General features: G+C 34.7%; 1 protein-coding gene across 4 annotated transcripts in view; it reads left to right on the top strand.

Moving 5' to 3' along the window:
• Positions 1–19,038, top strand: part of CDK13 (cyclin dependent kinase 13) — a 109,937-nt gene that overhangs the window by 16,400 nt on the left and 74,499 nt on the right. For all 4 annotated transcript variants that reach the window (XM_019653833.1, XM_019653834.1, XM_019653831.1 and 1 more), the window contains exons 2-3: positions 11,357–12,022; positions 17,888–18,058. In XM_019653833.1, the coding sequence (XP_019509378.1) occupies positions 11,357–12,022; positions 17,888–18,058 (837 nt within the window). The remainder of the gene's footprint in view (positions 1–11,356; positions 12,023–17,887; positions 18,059–19,038) is intronic.

The following is a 19,038-nucleotide window of genomic DNA, read 5'->3' as shown; positions in this document are numbered from 1 at the left end:
GCAGTAATTTTTGAAACAGGAAGTGTGAGTCCTCCAACTTTGTTCTATTAGATTGCTTTGACTTTGTTTTTCTTTTTTGGGGGTGGGACTTTTCCATGTGACTTTTAGGATGAGCTTGCCAGTTTGTGCAAAAAAGGTAGCTGGGACTTGCATAGGGATTGCATTGAATCTGTAGATCAAGGTGGGAGTATTGTCATATTAATAATGTTAAGTCATCTAATACATGAACATGAAATGTCATTGCATTTATTTAGGTTTTCCTTAATATTTTCAGTGGTGTTTTGAAGTTTTCATGGTACAATCCTTGTACTACTTTTGTTAAATTTATTTCTAGCTATTCCTTTTAAGGCTTTTGTAATGGGAGTTTTTTGGGTTTTTTTTTCATAATTTCATTTTGATCATTACTGGTGCATAGAACTGCAATAGATTTTTTTATATTGATCACTTTTCCTGTCATCTTGCTGACTTGTTTCTTAGTTCTAATATTTTTCAATGGATCCCTTAGGATTTTCTATATGCAAGATTATGTCATATACTAGAGATAGTTTTACTTTTTTTTCAGTCTGAATTCCTTTTATTTTTCTTGCCGAATTGAAATTGCTAGAATCTCAAGTATAATGTTGATTAGAAATGGTGAGATTGGACTTGGTTTTCTTGTTCCTGATTATATAGGGAAAGTATTTAGTGTTTGTCTACAAAATGATATGGTTGTGAATTTTTCATAAACGTCTAATTTTATTTTTTGATTAAAATTGTTTCCCTTAGAATCTAATTTTTGGTGTTAGAAAAAAATTCTGGATGGTTTGTTTGACTCTTAAACATGAGCCAATGTAATTATCCATCATTGTTCTAGGGGCTAGGAAAAGAAGAAATCTCCTATTCATTATGGAAAATTTATGTATTAGTGTTGATAGTATTTTCTTTATGTAATTAGTGTTACTTAAAGCACTCATGATTTTCTAGATTTAATTCTTTGAAGTTAAGCAGTTGGTGTAGTGAAATAGGAATACATCTGTACAAGCTTTTTCATTTTTATTAAAGAGTTAGACATTGTTTTTTCATACTATACATTTTGGTTTATAGTAATTTCTGATGGTGTTTATCTTTAAACCAGTTTTCTATGGTAAAATTATTTAACTACTTTTAACCTGTACACTCTGTTTAAAACTTACATATGAAATGCTTGAAAACAGTACAGAGGCATGCAGAACAATACGTGAAAGAAACCCTTTAATGTTTTTTTCATTCCCATTCCCTTCTAAATACATAACCATGTAAGACTGGTGTATATCCCTTTTCAGCGTATACTCGTATACTTAACATGCACACATGTACCCATAAACATTAAGAACGTTATGCCATAAATGTTATTTACATGCCTTTTTTTTAGCTGTATGATTTGAAGATCTTTCAAGATGGCTACATAAAATTCCATAATGAAATTTATCAAGCTTTATTTAACCATCAGTTGTTGGGCATTAAGCTATTTTTTTCTATATTACAAACAACCCTTTAAAGAATATTGTGTAATAACTTTTTGACACAAATGGAAATGTTTTCATGAGTGAAGTTACAGAGGGTAAATACTACCAAATTGCCTTTTAAAAGGCTTAGCAATTTTATGTTCTCTCTGATAATTTATGTGTGACCATTTCTGTGCATTATCAAGAATACTTGATAATTTCAAAATTCTAGTTTTTGTCATTCTGATGGATATAAATTTATTACCATTATTTTATTTTGCCTTTTCTAGTTACTAGACAGAAGGGAGCATTTTAATTTCTTTATTGGTGATTTGTATTTCTTTTGTGACTGTATTATTTTTCTAATCATGACCCTCTAGTTATTAAAAATAAGGAATATTTTACATTAGAAATATTAGTTTTGCTCATTAAACCCTATTTGATAATGGATGTAAAATGTTTGATTGTTAATAAAAAATAATAAATTCAGTTCAGTGTTTATATAAAGAAACTAACTAACTAAATGTCATTGTCTCCTAACTTTTTAGTTTAAGTAGAATTTTATCAGTGGACCTATGACCATTAGTTTACTAGATGGATAGCAGTTATGCAAAGTGTTCTGTTAGTATTTGCAGCCATTCAGAGAAGTATTAATAGATTACCTGTTGTTTGCTCTTTTCATCAAATCAATAAATATCTTTTGATCGCTTACTGCATACAAGAAACAGTTTTAGGCATTGGGGATATAGTGATAAACAAGACGGTAATGGAGGAAGGGGTATATATGTGCTAATTTATCTTTCTAGTGAGGGAAATTCTCATTGTGGAGTTGATAAATGGAAACCTGAATGACGAGAAAGAGCCAGCCATGTGATGATCTCAGCATCCCAAGAGAAAACACTGTGTGCTGAAATATCAAGTCAGGGAGAAGTGTGACATTTTGAATGAGAAAAGAGCCTCATGATTGAAGGAGGATGTAATAAAGATGAGAGGCAGTTTGGGTCATGTGGATCACAGTAAAGATTTTTACTTTTATTCTAAATGCAGTGAGAAGCCATTGGAGAGCTTTAGGCAAAGGTTTGACATAATGCAATTTACGTTTTTAAAAGACAAAGACATAAAATACAAGGCGGTATGTAACAAGTGTTATGGGATTTCAGCAAATGGGGAGGTTACAGAGGAAATGGTACTTTAGCTTGATCCATGAAGATAAATAAGAATTAAATAAATGGAAGGGAAGGATGTAGAATAATAGTGCCTGGCTTTGAATTGGAAGACTTGGTCTTATAAATATTGACTCTACTCCTTCATAGCTCCTGGCCTGTAAATAAATTTCGTAACCCTTTTTATTTTAGTTCTTCCATCTGCCTTCTCTATACCTTGGTTGTTGTGAAGAGCAAGTCAAATGAAAAATGCCTATAAAAGTGTTTTGTAAACTGAAGTTCGATGTGGTATGTTTGTTTATTCAATAAAAGACAACTGAGGGCTATGGAGTGATAAAATTAATTAGACCTGGTTTCTACTCCTCAAAGAGGATATAGTCTAGTAGACAATGTGGTAGATAAAATACAAAGTTAAGAGTGATAAAGATCATAAGGAGGATGCAGATAAGGTGCTATGGGGATTCAAAGAAAGAAGAACATGCTTCTTTCTTGGAGTTGGTGTAAGGCTTTATGAAGAAGGAAGGACTCTTGATCTAGGCCTTGAAAGATGAATAGGACTTCAGTAGAAAATGGAGGGAAGAGAATTTCGCAGTAGGTGAATCTAGGATTCAAGGCATGGATGGAAGCATTAGACAAATTCAGAGCTTATAAGGAATGGTTGATTAGGGCCAGACAGATCATGCAGCCAGCACCTTAAATACTAGGCTAACGAAGGTGAAGTACATTCAATAGGAGCACTGTCAGCAGTGTACTTAATTCTGCAAATATTTATTGAGCATCTGTCATTGTGATGTTTCTTCTAGTGGGGGTTATGAAGATACAGTGATCTCAGTTTAGTTGGGGAAGACAGATTATCTAATTACCCTATTTCCCCGTGTATAAGATGCAACTTAATTTTGAGGCCTGAAATTTGAAAAAAAATGTATTACATAAAGTTACTGAACTCAAGTTTTATTCATCATAAAATTCATACAACTCCTCATCACTGTCGAAACTCCCAACCATTAGCTTGTCCTCATCGGTGTCTGATGACCAATCACTGTGTTCATATATTGCCTCTCATGGCCTTTTGCCATGGCGTTTTCAGTAGGGTTTCTTCTTCCCGTAGCCAGTCTCGGATTGTTTTCTCAGTTGGAGGAGGACCAAACTTACGTTCAGCAGCATGATTTCCATTCACTTTTGCAAACTGGATCACTTTTAACTTGAATTCAGCACTGTATGAAAATCTTTTCTGGGCCGACCGAGTGGTGCGTTGGTTAAGAGCTGGCTTGAGATGCCAGAAGGCCCCGGTTCGGATCCCACATATGAGGGCCAGTGACACTGCCCTCCACAGCTAAGATGCTGAACAACAGCTCAACCTGGAGCTGGGCTGCAGCCCCTGCTGCAGTGGGTTGCCATGGGCTACCGTGAGTAGCCAGCGGCCAGCAGCCGCTGTGAGCGGCCGTCCAGAAGCCGGCAACTGATCTGCCTTGCCTGGGAAGAGAGCAATGATGGTGCCAACTTGGGCCAGTGAAGCAACGTCCTCCACAACTAGACTGAAGAACAAAAGGACAGCAACTTATCTGTTCCCCTTCCCCCAATTCCCCAGCGCTGTTCCCATCTCCTAATTCCCCAGTAAAAATCTTTAAAAAAAAAAAAAAAAGAAAATCTTTTCTGAGCCATTTCTGGGCAGAACGTGGCAAAACGTAACCTACCATAATATACCGGTAACAAGTGCGAAACAATGAGCACAAAGACAACAAGCGCAAAAAAGCGGGAAATGCAAGTAAAAACCTACAACAATGAGCGCAAAAACAAGTGTGAAAAAAGTGGGAAATGCAAGTAAAAAAAATCTACAACCACTCTATAAGATGCACCCAGTTTTTAGACCCCAAATTTTTCAAAAAAGCGTCTTATACATGGGGAAATACGGTATTCTAATGAGATGGTCAAAGAGTGGTAGGATCATGAAATAAGGAACTTTTCCAGCTGCCTGGCTAACTAAGGGAAGGCTTTATAGAGGTGTGGTAGACCTGGTTCTTTGATATGAAATATCCCTTTGCTTAGCAGATAAAAGAGATGAAGAGAGGAATGTGAGAGAAACATTTTAGGCCTGGCACTTCATGTGTTTTGGGGAGACTGGACAAGGTCTTTGGGAAGGCTGGACAGGGTCTTTAAATGCAGTGCAAGCCTGAAGTTTTGGTAGAGGGGTAACTACTGAAATATTCAGGTGGCAGTATGGAGAATAAATTGGAAAAGGTAGAAGCTGGAGGTGGGCAACCTGGTAAACGTATATTTTGGAAATGATGTTGGTATTTGGTTTCTGTACCAATTGGGCCAAGTGAGAGATGTAGGACGTAATGTGAAATAGTAGCTATGGGGATAAAAGAGACAGGAAAACTGGAGAGAAGTTAAAATGTAGAATTGGCAGGACTTGAGATCAATTGGATATGGAAGAAGGGAGGAAGGGACCATGTGGAATATAGAATAACTTCTGGATTTTTGCTATTTCAGTGGACTCCATTGCCTGAGAATAGGGTATATTTACGGAGAAAAGGGGTGGGTTTGGAGAGGAAGCTTAATAGTTTTAGCTGTATTATGTTGAATGAAGGTCCATGTAGGATAGTTGGGAGTAGGGAGGATGACTTGGGGGGGGGTAATCAATATTTAGGTGATAATTTAAGCCATACATAAGCATAAGTTAAATTATTGTGGGAGAATGAGTATAGTGAAGAAGAACCTTAAGGAGCACTGAGAAACAGCCAGAGAAGTAAGAAAATAATCAGGGGTGAAAAGGTAGTGAAAGTGGTTAGGAAGTGTTTTTAAGGGTGTGTCAACATGGTCATCACAGATAATGATATTTTTATGTTTTCTTCTCCTCTCCACCTCCCCCCACCCCCAAAGAAAAAGTGTATGATCCATTGGTCACTGCAGTATTTGCAGTCAGGAGGATATGAGCCAGAATTTGGCTGTAATTGGAAGGAGAGGTAAAAATACAGTATCAAGGTACCATCATTTGCTTGGTTTTTTTTTTGGTCTGCTTTTAAAGATCTGAGAGACTTGAGTTATTTATTCTATGGGGGGAAATAGCAGTTGGATAGCAAAGGGTTGAAGTCACAAGTAATAGAGTTGCAGTAGAGGAGCCTAGTATAATGCATCTCAGACTTTAATGGGGATCTTGTTAAACGCAGATTCTGAATCAGAAGGACTGGGTTGGGGCCTGAGACATAGCATTTCTGACAAGCTGTCTGTTGATGCTGATGCTGCTGGTCTGTGGACCACACACTGAAGTAAGGATCTAGATAGAGTATGGGATTGAGAGCATTATAGAGGACTTAGCCTTGGATAGGAAGAGAAACACCTGTACTCAGGTGGAATGTAAGTTGGATGGAGATACAGATTAAGTTTGCAGGTAGGAGACATGCCTGGTAATCTTTTTCTTTCTTTCTTTCTTTTTTTTTTCCCTGAAAAATAGAAAAGTAAGGTAATGTTAAGAAAAGACTTGGGGAATGGTGGTGTAAGCTTGAAGAAAGTTGTGAAGGTTTGGAATAGCTACTAAAAAAAAGAAGGAAAGTGAGTGAATTTGGGGCATGTGATAATCACTGAACAGTGAGGATTAGTTTGGTTATGGTGTCTAGAAATAATTAGAGCAGGGAGAGATTAGGTATGGAAAGATCAGTTATTTTGAAGATGATAAGGTAGCCTAGAGGAGAGGTAATGAGGTCTGAAATAGAACAGCGCCCTTGAGTATAGAAGAGGAGGGCGTGGTAGGCTGAATTATGCCTCTGCTCCCTCAAAAATGTTCATGTGAACCTGTGAATATGTTGTCTTACATGGCAAAAGAAACTTTGTAGATGTGATTAAAATAGGGATCTTGAGATGGAGAGATGATCCTGGATGAGTACTATGTAATCACGGGGTCTTTATAAAAGGAAGCAGGAAGGTTGGAGTCAGAAAAGGCCATTTGATGATGGAAGCAGAGGTTGGATTGATTTGTCACCGTGAGCCAAGGAATAGACAGCCTTTAGAAGTTGGAAAAGGCAAGGAAACAGGTTTTCCCAAGAGAGTGCAGAAGGAATAAAACCCTGGTGACATGTTGATTTTAGCCCACTGAGACTGATTTTGGACCTCTGACTTCCAGAACTGTAAGATAATAAATCTGTGTTGTTTAAGCCACTAAATCTGTTGTAATTTATTACAGTAGCAATAGGAAACATGCAGAGAAAAGTATGGATATAAGGGAATGTAGAGTTAGAGTCACTAAAATGAGACATTTGGTGGTAAGTGGTATGGGCACAAGGAAATTGGGTAGATTTCTAGCCTGCATGCATAAATGGGTAGAGGAGAGTAGTGAAATGAAAAATAGAGACTGGCAAGGAACCAATGTTAGAGGAAGGTGTTCACTTTGCATGTAAGGATGGATTAGTTTGAGTAGAAGAAGATTTGAAAAAGGAGGTAAATTTAAGAGGCTGCCATAATACTGTTATAGTTAATAGTGCTCTTACAATACCAATACATGACATACTATTTTGATTACTATAGCTTTGTAATTATAGTTTGAAATCAGGAAGTGTGTTTTCTACAGCTTTGTTCTTTTTCAAGATTGCTTTGACTATTAAAGGTCTTTTGTGGTTCTGTATGAATTTTAGGATTGTTTTGTCTATTTCTGTGAAAAATGCCATTGGAATTTTGATAGGGATTGCATTGAATTTGTAGATCCCTTTGAGTAGTGTGGACATTTTAACAATAATAATTCTCTCAGTCCATAAGCATGCAATATCTTTCCATTTATTTGTGTCTTCAGTTTCTTTCACCTCCTTGGTTAAATTTATTTCTAAGCATTTTATTCTTTTTGATGCTATTGTAAATGGGATTGTTTTCTTAATTTTTCTTTACAATAGTTTGTTGTTAGTGTATACAAACACAACTGATTTTTGTATGTGGATTTTGTATCCTGCAACTTTACTGAATTATTATCTCTAACAACTTTTTGGTGGAGTCTTTAAGGGCTTTCTATCTAAGACCATGTCATCGGCAAACAAAATTTTAGTTCTTCCTTTCTGATTTTGATGCCTTTTATTTCTTTTTCTTGCCTAATTGCTCTGGCTAGGGCTTCCAGTACTGTGTTGAATAAAAGTGGTGAGAGCTGGGCATCATTGTCTTGTTCCTGACCTTAGAGGAAAAGCTTTCAGCTTTTCACTGTTGAGTATATTAGCTGTGGGCTTTTCATATATGGTGTTTATTATGTTGAGGCATGTTCTTTTTATACCCAGTTTATTTAGTTTTTATAATAAACAGATGTTGAATTTTGTCAAATGATTTTTTCTGTATCCAGATGATCATAGGATTTTTATCCTTCATTTTGTTAATGCAATGTATCACATTTATTGATTTGCATATGTTGAACTATCTTTGCATGGGAAACGTTTTATACCTTTTTTGAGGGGCTGTCAAGTTTTTGAAATGGACTCAGCTGCTATTAGCATGTGAAATAAGCAGGGTAGAAAAATGAAGCTAAAACTGTGAATAGTGGCTACTGTATTGGATATCACATGTATAGAACATTTGTATCATCCCACAAAGTTTTATTGGATAGCACTGTTCTATGTTATTTTATATAATGAGGGATTGGATATTATAGTAGAATTTTTGAGAATCAGTGTTTGCTAATTAGGCACAATTTCAGAAAACCTGTGCTCTTGGAGAGGCTGTCTGATTGGATCAGGTGAACAGTATACCATGCTCTGTCTCTCTATGAGGGAGGGACACTAACCTAATAACAATGAGCATTAAGCAGTTGTGTTTCAGGATACTGGATTTTTATCCTGGTTCTGTTTTGTGTGGTATGAATTTGGGAAACCTTGTTAGAAGCATAAAAAGGTATCTTCACTTCTTAAAGAGATCCTATAACCTTTAAAAACATTAAAAACAAACAGGAATAGCTAATATATTCACTGCAGAATCTACAGTATAAAAATACTAGAAAAAAGTTTTTAAAAAGAAAAATTTTATAAAACAAAAACTTGCTGTCTGTGCCATCCTTTTCAGTTCTTTGAGTAAGACATCGTGGTACAATTCATTATATAGTCTTAGAGATCTACTTCTCTTACCCTCATAACTTTGTATAGCTGAAGTATTAGATCATTAGTAAAAATGACCTAAACTTGAGTTTTATATTTATGTTTTATATTCCCAAATTATGTGCTATAACAATAAATATAGAATTGAAATTTATTAGCAGATGTGCAATACCTGAGAGAATGCAAGTTTACTAGGACATGAAGTTAAAAAGTTAAGGAACTTTTGAAGGAAATAGAGCAATTGGAGAGGAATGCAGGATATGTCTAGGAGAATTCAGTTGGTATATACCATAAAACATCATTTTCAAAATATCCTTTTAAAAAAATACCCCTTTTATGCAGCAGAGCTTTTAAAAAATCTTTACTGATACCTCTCTTACTCAGATTTTGTCCAGAAGACAATAATTTAATAGGCCAGAGAAGTTGTGTTGGGATTTTTACCCAATATCTTTGTAACACTTAGGTAAAATTCACTGATCATAAATTTCTCAGTTAAATAAAATTTATGTGTCTGTATGTGAGCACAGGAAAGTTTATTTGAGAAAAGGTCTGTGAAGTTACCTCTGAAGAGATGACAGTCTGCTTTCTCCTGCTGTGTGCTTTTCTGCTGCTCATCAGTATCTGATCAGGGTGTGGAAACACGACTATATCAGGCCTGTTTTGAGGTCCAAGAGTCTTAATTCTTACTGGGGAGAAAATAAAAAATGTGGCTGATTGTTTCATATTATGACATTTTTGGTTCCTATATTAAAGTTATCCAAAATATGTTACAACCAACTTATCAGTTTATATTTAGCCAAACATCACCTCTCATTTCCATTAATAACTATAAGCTCATTGGTGATTTTTAAGGATTGGTGTGTATATATATTTAATGATAAACAAGTGTTAGATTAGAATGTTTCCCAATCAGTGTTTTTATTAACCAAAAATAATGTGGCAGATACTGTATATGAAGTTTGTATGAAGCAGTAGCTCACTGCTGACGTTAGTTGTCCTTTGGTACATTTGGAAATGTTTTTGAAAAGAGTGAGGGAGAAGTTGAATTTGTATTTGAGTTTATTCTACACCTAATCATTTTGTTTTTCATACTAGAATTGTAGAATGTTTCTTTTCCCTCCATACTATATTGTCATATAAACAAAATGTCCAGTTCTTCCTTTTCTTTTGCCCATCTTAATCATGGTTTTCTAGAAGTTTAACACTGTCTCTGTAACTTGCACAAAATTTTAGCGAGAGCTCTCTCTTAAGCAGTATGTTAACATTGGTTCATCAGGAAAGTCAGGACATATTTTTCTATGTTTTTCAATGTAAAAATGTGTCACGACTTTCCCAATGACCCAATATGTTCATTGTGTTAACATACTTACTTCAGAGTCAAAACATCTGGGTTTAAGACCTGGCATACAACTAGATCAAACAAGATTCTAGAAGGAAACTGAATCTAACTCAGATGGTTCAGGAGACTTTAATGAAGGACCGTAGACATAGGGATGGGTTAAGGGAACCTACAAGGGATGTTTTCACTAGTTACAGAGGGAAGCTCAAAGGGGCAAGGAAAATCATAGTGTAATTTTTTAGCATTGAGAAGGAGAAGGGGGTGCCTGCCAGGAGCATGGTAGTAGAGGGACACAGCTTCTGTCAGAAAATGTGGCCAGAGAAGGGAGGGAGCTGGCAAGAAAGAATCCAGCCTTTTTCTGCCTTCTGATCTTCTGCCACTGACAGATGGCACCAAAACCCAGAAGATGGATCTGTTGAGGTCAGCCTCCCTGGTCACAAAATAGGGTAAAAGAGTATTGGAGGAAGAGGGTAGTGGCAATAAGATAATAACCAATGCAACTACTAATGAGTACGGCAATGACTTATGGTAACCTAATATTTTAGATTCAGTTTCTTATCTGTAAACTGTAGGTTCCTGGGTTAATATGGGCATTAAATGAGATAACATGTCAAAGTACTATCATAGTGCTTAGTCTTGTATTTTTTTTAAGTTTTGATAAGGTATGGATTTGAAAAGCTCACTTGGTTCTGTGCTGCATTTGTTTTAGAGGAACTTTGGTTGCTACCATAGTTTTAAATGTTAGTTTTATGTTTTCCAATAATTTTGGAGAAGTGAATTACACAATTATTATTAAGTAGTTTCCAAAATTTAAAGACTGTTACTTATTGCCTAATGACAGGTTTTGTCATTTTCACTCTTGCTGTAGACAGAGCACTACTTACTTCTGAACTTATGGGTGAAGGTGCTTCTGAGATGTAGAAATTGTCTCCCTGGTAAAAGATTGGTCAGAGTTCACCCTACTGCTGCTACCACTGGTATCTTTGTTGCCTGCTTCTGTTTTCTGAGACAGCATTGATGCCTTGTCACACTTTTCCCCCTCCTCATTCTTAGCAGTATTTCTTTTTTACAGAGATCTGCTTGCATCCAGCCCCATCTTTGAACATTCGTAGGCTAGACCAAGGTTAAGACAATCACTGTTTTAAAGAAAACTATAGCTACCAGATCACCAGATAATATTCTTCCTAAAAGTATTTCTTAAAAAAAACCCCATAAAAACGATATTATGATTTTGAAATTTCTTTTCATTTCACAGCCCGAATTAGAAGTTTTTGTAAATTTTAAACTGAACTTTTCTGAATTTCTGATTAACTCTTAATTATTTTCCACCAGACGGTCTGCTAAATCCCGAAGCAGAAGCCCGTATTCATCTAGGCATTCAAGATCTCGTAGCAGGCACAGATTGTCTAGATCCAGAAGTCGTCATTCTAGCATTTCTCCTAGCACACTAACTCTGAAGAGTAGCCTGGCAGCTGAATTGAACAAGAATAAAAAAGCCCGGGCTGCAGAGGCAGCACGAGTTGCAGAAGCAGCGAAAGCTGCAGAAGCGGCTAAGGCTGCTGAGGCCGCTGCCAAAGCTGCCAAAGCCTCGAACACTTCAACACCTACCAAGGGGAACACAGAAACTGGTGCCAGTGCGTCACAGACAAACCATGTGAAGGATGTGAAGAAACTGAAGGTTGAGCATGCACCTTCTCCCTCCGGTGGTGGAACTGTAAAAAATGACAAAGCAAAAACAAAGCCACCTCTTCAGGTAACAAAGGTGGACAATAATTTGGTTGTAGATAAAGCCGTTAAGAAAGCAACTGTAGTTGGGAAGGAGAGTAAATCTGCTGCTGCTACAAAGGAGGAACCAGCATCTCTTAAAGAGAAAAGCAAACCACTCACACCGAGCATAGGTGCCAAGGAGAAGGAGCAGCATGTGGCTCTAGTGACCTCTACGTTACCACCTTTACCTTTGCCTCCCATGCTGCCTGAAGATAAAGATGCCGATAATAGGTGAGCACCAAAATTTGGTCAATAACTGTGTAAAGAAAAAAATACAACTTTGAACTGAGAAATTATTTGACCCTCCCCCCCCCAAATAAAACACAAAACTATACAGACTATAAATAAGTGAATTAATTCTCTGTATTATATATGTCTTAAAATGAAGCACATTGCTGGTAGAGTGACAAAATTATAGTTTAGGCTAAGAATTTGAGGAATACAATGTATAAAATCAGTTTGAGTTTGGGAATTAGAAATGCCAGTGTTTATTTTGGTTAGTATTCCTCAATGATACTATCTGAGACAGGATATACTATCAGAGAGAGGACATTTTATGAGAGAGTCTGTTCTGGGTGGTATAAAACATGTGTCTTGGTTAATTCTAAGTTTCTTCAGAGGCCTTTTAAATTTAAAGTGGTGGCTTTACAAATTCATCACTTTTTAGTTGTCTTTTCTTGACTTTTAAAACTCTTTTGCAATTAAAGATTAATTACATATTATAGAAAACCCATAATGTGGTTATGCTTTCCTTTAACATGTTTACAGATTTCTGTTATGAATATTGGAGGTGTGACTTGTTTTTTATTTTGAAACATTTTATTTTTAAGAGAATGAAGGTAAGTGTGTCTAAAGTAAATGCAGTTCTAAGAATATTTCTTAAGTGTATGCTAGGATGGAAGCATTATGCTATTGTGTGATATCTGCCTATTATACTGCTTAATTTTTTCATTTTTATTTTTATGAAGAAATTAGAGTTGTTTTTCCCCCTACTGTCTTAAAAAAGGAATTATATGGGCAATTTTCCTAGCTGACATCTTTATAGAATTTGAAAACAAATGGATAAAAATGCCATGTGAGCAGGCCTTTCAAGTGCTCACTTTGGTTAGCATTCTGAAAATGTTATAACAAAACAAATAAAAAATAAATAACAATTCCCATGTTTCATGCCTTCTGAGGTGTCTTTTAACTACAGTCAAAAATGTTGCCGAGAGACCCCATCCAATTTAATCAGGTGTTACCCCACTCCCACTGTACTACTCTAATGGTTGTATTTCCAGGTTTGACTGTTGTCTAGGAGCACTGACGGTTCATAACAATATTGATTTGTAATTTTGATGAGTGCTGGCATAGGCGTTCCAGCACAGAGAGGCATGAATACAGAATTGATTCACTTCATTTGTGAGAGAATAAACCAGTTGCTGAGAATCCAGTGATTCTGGACCAGTGAAACCGGCTGTTTGCTACTTTATTCTTCATATGTGCTTTAGGGATACAATTTTACTGATGATATTTTCAGGAACTCAGGACATACCCATGTGAATGCTTAAGAAAGACATTCTTTATGCATCTGTTTTTAATGAGATAGTGGCACATTTTATACTTAGTCATTCAACAAATTTTTTACCCACCTTCTTTTCTGTCTTTTCTGCTTTTCTCTTTCGTTGGGTCTCTGCTTTTTTTTTTTTTTAATGTATTTGTATGTTTCAGGATATAGAAGATTCTTTAAGACTCTTGAATACTACTACTAATGTGTGTGTGACTAAAGATTAATTCAACACTAGTTACTGTTACTCTTCCTTTTGATGCTCCAGTGTCTGAAATTTGGCCAGTGGGAACTCTAAGCTGACTCTGTCCTTTTGACATGATCCCATTGGTTTTTGAGTGCTTTCTTGTTTCCTAGCTAAATAATAACTTTTAGGTTCACTTTGAACTTTGCTTCTCTCCCAGACCTGGAATCCATTACTCTCCAAAAATCATAAGATAGACTGGCAATTATGTTTTCATATAATGTTTTCTTTTTAAAAAATATTAAGATTGTACTATGTATAATATTCTTTGACTTGTTTTTTATTTTAAGCTGAGCCATCCTGCCACCTATTGGCAGCTCAGCAGCTGCTCAGCTCAGGCCGGGAATTGAACCGCTGTTGCTCAGAGCTCAAACTCTTGAGTGAGTTCTTAACCAACAGAGCCATTTGGCTGGTCCTGACTTGTTTTTTTCATTTACTGTGTTGGATGGAGATTTTTCCATGCTGGTATACATAGGTTCAGTATTCCTGTCTATAGGAATGGATGCATCATGTTCTTATTAACTATTCTGCTGTTGATTAATGGATACTTAGATTTGTAATTGTTTACTATTAAACTCCTTATATCAATATTTCATGTACATGTGAGAGGTTTTCGTAGGATAGTTGTGAGCAAAATATGCACACTTAAAAATTTGATAGAAACTGGCAAATTGTTTCTCAGTAAGACTGTGTACCAATTTATGCATGCAAATGTGTGAAATTACTTCAGTAACGCTGAATATTGCCAATTTTGAATTTTTGTCAATCTTTAAAATATGTAGTGATTTAATATTACATCTTTCTAATTATTGAAATACAGCATCTTTTTGAACATTCATTGGCTATTTATTTTTTCCAGTGAATTACTTGTTCATATCTTATGCTAGATTTTCCTTAAAATTGTTTTCCTTTTTCTGTTGATTTTTAGGTGCTCCTTCTGTGAGGGATTTTAAAAAAAAATTAGTTTCAGGTGTACAAAACAATGTAATAGTTAGACATTTATACCCCTCAGAAAGTGATAATCCCCCTCCCCCAATCTACTACCCCCTTCACATCGTATATAGCTGTTAGAGTTCCACTGACTCTATTCCTTATGCTGTACTCCATATATAATATGGAGTATATGAATAATACTCATATGAATAGTAAGTATGAATAATATTCATACTTTCATATGAATAATAATGAATGTCAACTATATATATATTTATATTTATATTTATATATTTATATTTATATATTTATAAATATATATATATATAAATATAGTTGACATTCATTATTATTCAACTTCATGTGTACACTGCAGTGGTCAGGCGCCTACACCATCCATGAAGTGGTCTCCCTAACAAGACGTGTCCATTTGGCATCCTACAAAATCTTTGCAACATTATTGATTATGTTCCCCAAACTGTCTTTCGTATCCCAGAGTCTGTTGATTTATTCATTTTGTTTTTTGCTGTGTGTTTTTCCATCTTTTAAATGTAGTCAGATCCTTTAAAACTTCTGAGTTTATAAATTTAAAAAAGGTTAACTCAAATCTCACAGAAAATTTGATTTTTTTGGTTTTTATATGAAGAAGAAAGATGAGACTCTCCCTTATCACCTTGTAGACTAATAGATCCAATTAGTAACACTATTCATTGAATAATCCTTGTCACTGATTTGTAGTGCCATATATAAAAATTCTTACCAGATGGCTGTATGTTTCTGCACTCTCTTTTCTGTTAACATGCTTTATTATTTCCTTTGTCAGTACCTTTTGTTTGAACTTCTTTATATGCATGGTATATTGGCTCTCAAACTCCAATTTCTATTACAGGGGTAGGCAGGCAATGTAAAAGTGAAGGATGGAATAATTACTGACTTGTGAGCAGCCCAGACACAGCCTGAACCTAAGTGCTGCTGCTGTACATGAGTTTGGGCCCAGTGTTGCTAGGGTTTTTTATTTTTATTTTTTAAGAAGCCTGGAATTTGAACATTTATGTAAATCTTATGATTTAAAAATAATGACAATTAAATCATAGTGTTTTATTGGGTTGTTGGAAAAGTCATGACTCATTTTTGCAATGAAAAACAGAACAAAATACGTCATGACTTTTCAGACAACCCAATACAAAACATTGGGTAGACAATAATACATATTGTTTGACCTCAACAGGCCTTTGGCTTCAAGTTTGAGATCTTTTTAGACAGGCTGACCATATGACAGGGCACACTGCCACGTCATTATTCTTTTTTAGAGATTTCTGGGCAGTTTTTTGCTTTTATTCTTAGACAGATTTTAATGTCAGTCAGTTTGTCTAATTGTATTTAAAAAACTCTTCCTTGGGTCTTGTTTGGGACTCTATTAAATGTAATAGATTGATTTGGAGACTGACAGCTTTATATTATTATAGTTTCCTACATAAAAACATGTCCTCTTTTCATTCATTTAGATCTAGTTTTATGTTCTTCAGTCAGATGTTTTTAAATTTTCTTCTGTTGGTCTTGTATATTTCTTGTTAAGGCATTGTATTGTTTTTTGTTGTAGTGTATGGAAACTTCTTAAAAATCATATTTCCTATTTGGTTATTGCAAATATTGAGTGAAAATACAATGTTTTTAATTATATAGTGTTATTCTTGGAAAGCAGTATTTCATTTCTCTTAAGTCTGGGAATCTTGCTGAATTTGGTAGTTCATATAATGATATTATATATTTGAATACAGAAAGTCTTTTAAATTTCAAATTATAAGTAAAGTTTAGTGTCCCCCCCCATGCTGATTTGAATCCTCAGATAAATGAGAATTTTTGAGTAAAGCCTAAGTACAGGTTAGCAAATACAGTTTTCTAAATAAATTATTTTAAATAGGCTTATTTTCACGTAGAGTTCAAATGGGGTCTTTTATAAAAAGAAGTTTTTATCATCTTTGAATCCTGATTTAGTTAACCTTTAGCCACCACATTACTCTGGGTATCCGTTTGCATAGTATTTTATCCTGTTGCTTACCTGATGGTGTCTTCCAAAAAACTGTAAGCTCTTTTCAGAGAGGAACAACATTTTAATGCATTTGTTATTGTTTTTGTTGTTACCTCTTCAGTGCCTTCTGTAATACCTGGCACATAGAAGTGTACAGTTGGGATTTGTTGAATGGGACAATAAAATTGAAAAGTGGGCTCTGTGATATTATTAGTTTAAAAATAAAACGGCAAACCAATTTTCTTTTGAGCATGTTTTCTCTGTTGAAGAACCTTCTAGGGAGTAACAGGGTTATGAAGAACAGGTACAATTTTATTATGATTGATAGTTTTTATCAGATGGTATTAAAGGATCCATTTGTTGTACAATAATACTAATGTTCAAAATTAATTGAAGTTATTAAAATTAAATGATATGTTGATAACTTTATTAGTAACTTATGACCACAGCAGTGTAGTGTCATTAAACTTTTTCATTACAGGACCCATAACTGCCATTTAAGTATGTGAAGTCCAAATGTTGTTATCCTTTTAAGATTCTCTTTCAACATGTTCTATTATTAGATAACAGATTTTGTAATATCTGGGGGTGTCTAAAATCAATTTCCAAGGTCAGATATACTTTAAAAGTCAGAGCTCTTGATGCATTCATAAAAAGTACATAACTAAGCTTCAAATTTCACTTGCAATTCTGGTAAGCTAGAGCCTTAAAAAATTTTTAAAGAATCAGTGTCCAGTTTAGAAAAATTAACCTGAAAAGGGGTGCAGCTAGATTGTTTGTGGTTATTTAAATGGGCAAGGTGACTAACAGCCTGTAGTTTTATTTATTTATTACAAGACAGCTTTTGTCTCTTCACTGAATAAAACCAAATGCTATTACAAAATTAATGAATTTTTTTGTTAAACATGACCAGTTGACTTTCAATTTTAATGTAGTTTATAGTAATTATATATCATTTCTTAGAATATACAATTTTTTTAAAAACAGTGTTAAAATTGCAGTGATGCTTTATGGAGTCCCCATATACCCTACACTGAGTTTCCTCATTATTAACATTTTACATAGTATGGTGCATTTGTTACAATTAAGGAACCAATATTGCTGGTCTATACTTCTATACTTTGTTCACATTTCCTTAGTTTTGATCTAGTTCTATATCATTTTTACCCCCACATTTAATATTTTGCAATTGAATATAGTATATTATTTTAGCTGGAAAGTAAAGAAACTCAGTTTAGTATTTTGCCATTGCATGCTACTTAAGTGTAAAACATGCTGCATTTTAATTTCTCAATGAAATAAATTTTTGTGTTTTGTTATTTGTCTGACTCCTTTCTTTTTTAGTTTACGAGGAAATATTTCAGTAAAAGCAGTTAAAAAAGAAGTAGAAAAGAAACTCCGATGTCTACTTGCTGATTTACCACTACCCCCTGAGCTACCAGGAGGAGATGATCTCTCCAAGAGTCCAGAGGAAAAGAAAACAGCAACACAGTTACATAGTAAAAGGAGGCCTAAGTATGTGCTTACTTTCTACCTGCTCTTAAATTGATCAGAGATGATTCTGGATCATCATAAAATCATAAAACAAAAATTAAGATTTAAAATAATAAGTGTATTTATTTAACTTAAGTATATGAATAAATTCTATTAGAGCTTTGAAAAAAATTTTTCATAATTACCTGCATACCTATTCAAAATGACTAATAAAACCACATTTAATTTTCTCTCACAATTTGTAATGTATTAATTTCTTGGGGTATTGTATGTGTTCAATACCATAACTTCTATAATTAAGATATTTAAATAACACAGAATCACCAAAATTGGACAAGGTGGAAGTTGGCATTTAGTGAGCCCAAACAAAATTAGTAATGGGCCGGCTGCTCTGCTTTCCTTTGCTTTTAGCTCCATTTGCTCCCATAACTAAATTCATTCTTCATTTCGCAAGAGGTGGAATTGAAGAAGGTTTGAAATCTGTTATAAATTAGCTTCGTGGAGATAAGTAAGTAAGTGCGTGGAGATAAATTTTTCCCTTGAAACCTGTTCCTCAGTTAAGTGGGAGAATGTTGATTCCTTTTTTACTTTTTAACCATTTGAAAATGAGAGAAAGACTTTGAGATTGCTGTTTAGGTGACACCTGTGAGAGTATGAGGTGATTTTCTAGTATGGAGTAGAAAGCTAGAAAATTTTAAAAATAACCTCTCCTTGCATATTAATAGCTTTATTCCTTTATTTGAATTTCTGTTATCTACCAGAATATTAAAATACTACAAAATTACATATCTCTTTGAAGAATGTCAGGTATTTATCATATAACACACACACACACGCACGTGCACACACTGAAAATGTGGATTCATGAGAGTTGATTTTAATACTTTTGCACTCTCTTAAACTAAGTCTTTCTGGTGTTTCCATTTTTAAGACAATTTTATGTAGCCATAAATCTACGTTTGTCCGTAAGCCTTATAGTTAGATTTTTGGTAATGTTCGTT

This window comes from Hipposideros armiger, unplaced genomic scaffold (genome assembly GCF_001890085.2).
Source record: "Hipposideros armiger isolate ML-2016 unplaced genomic scaffold, ASM189008v1 scaffold_208, whole genome shotgun sequence".
Classification (NCBI taxonomy): domain Eukaryota; kingdom Metazoa; phylum Chordata; class Mammalia; order Chiroptera; family Hipposideridae; genus Hipposideros; species Hipposideros armiger.
This window is presented reverse-complemented; position numbering and strand designations above follow the sequence as displayed.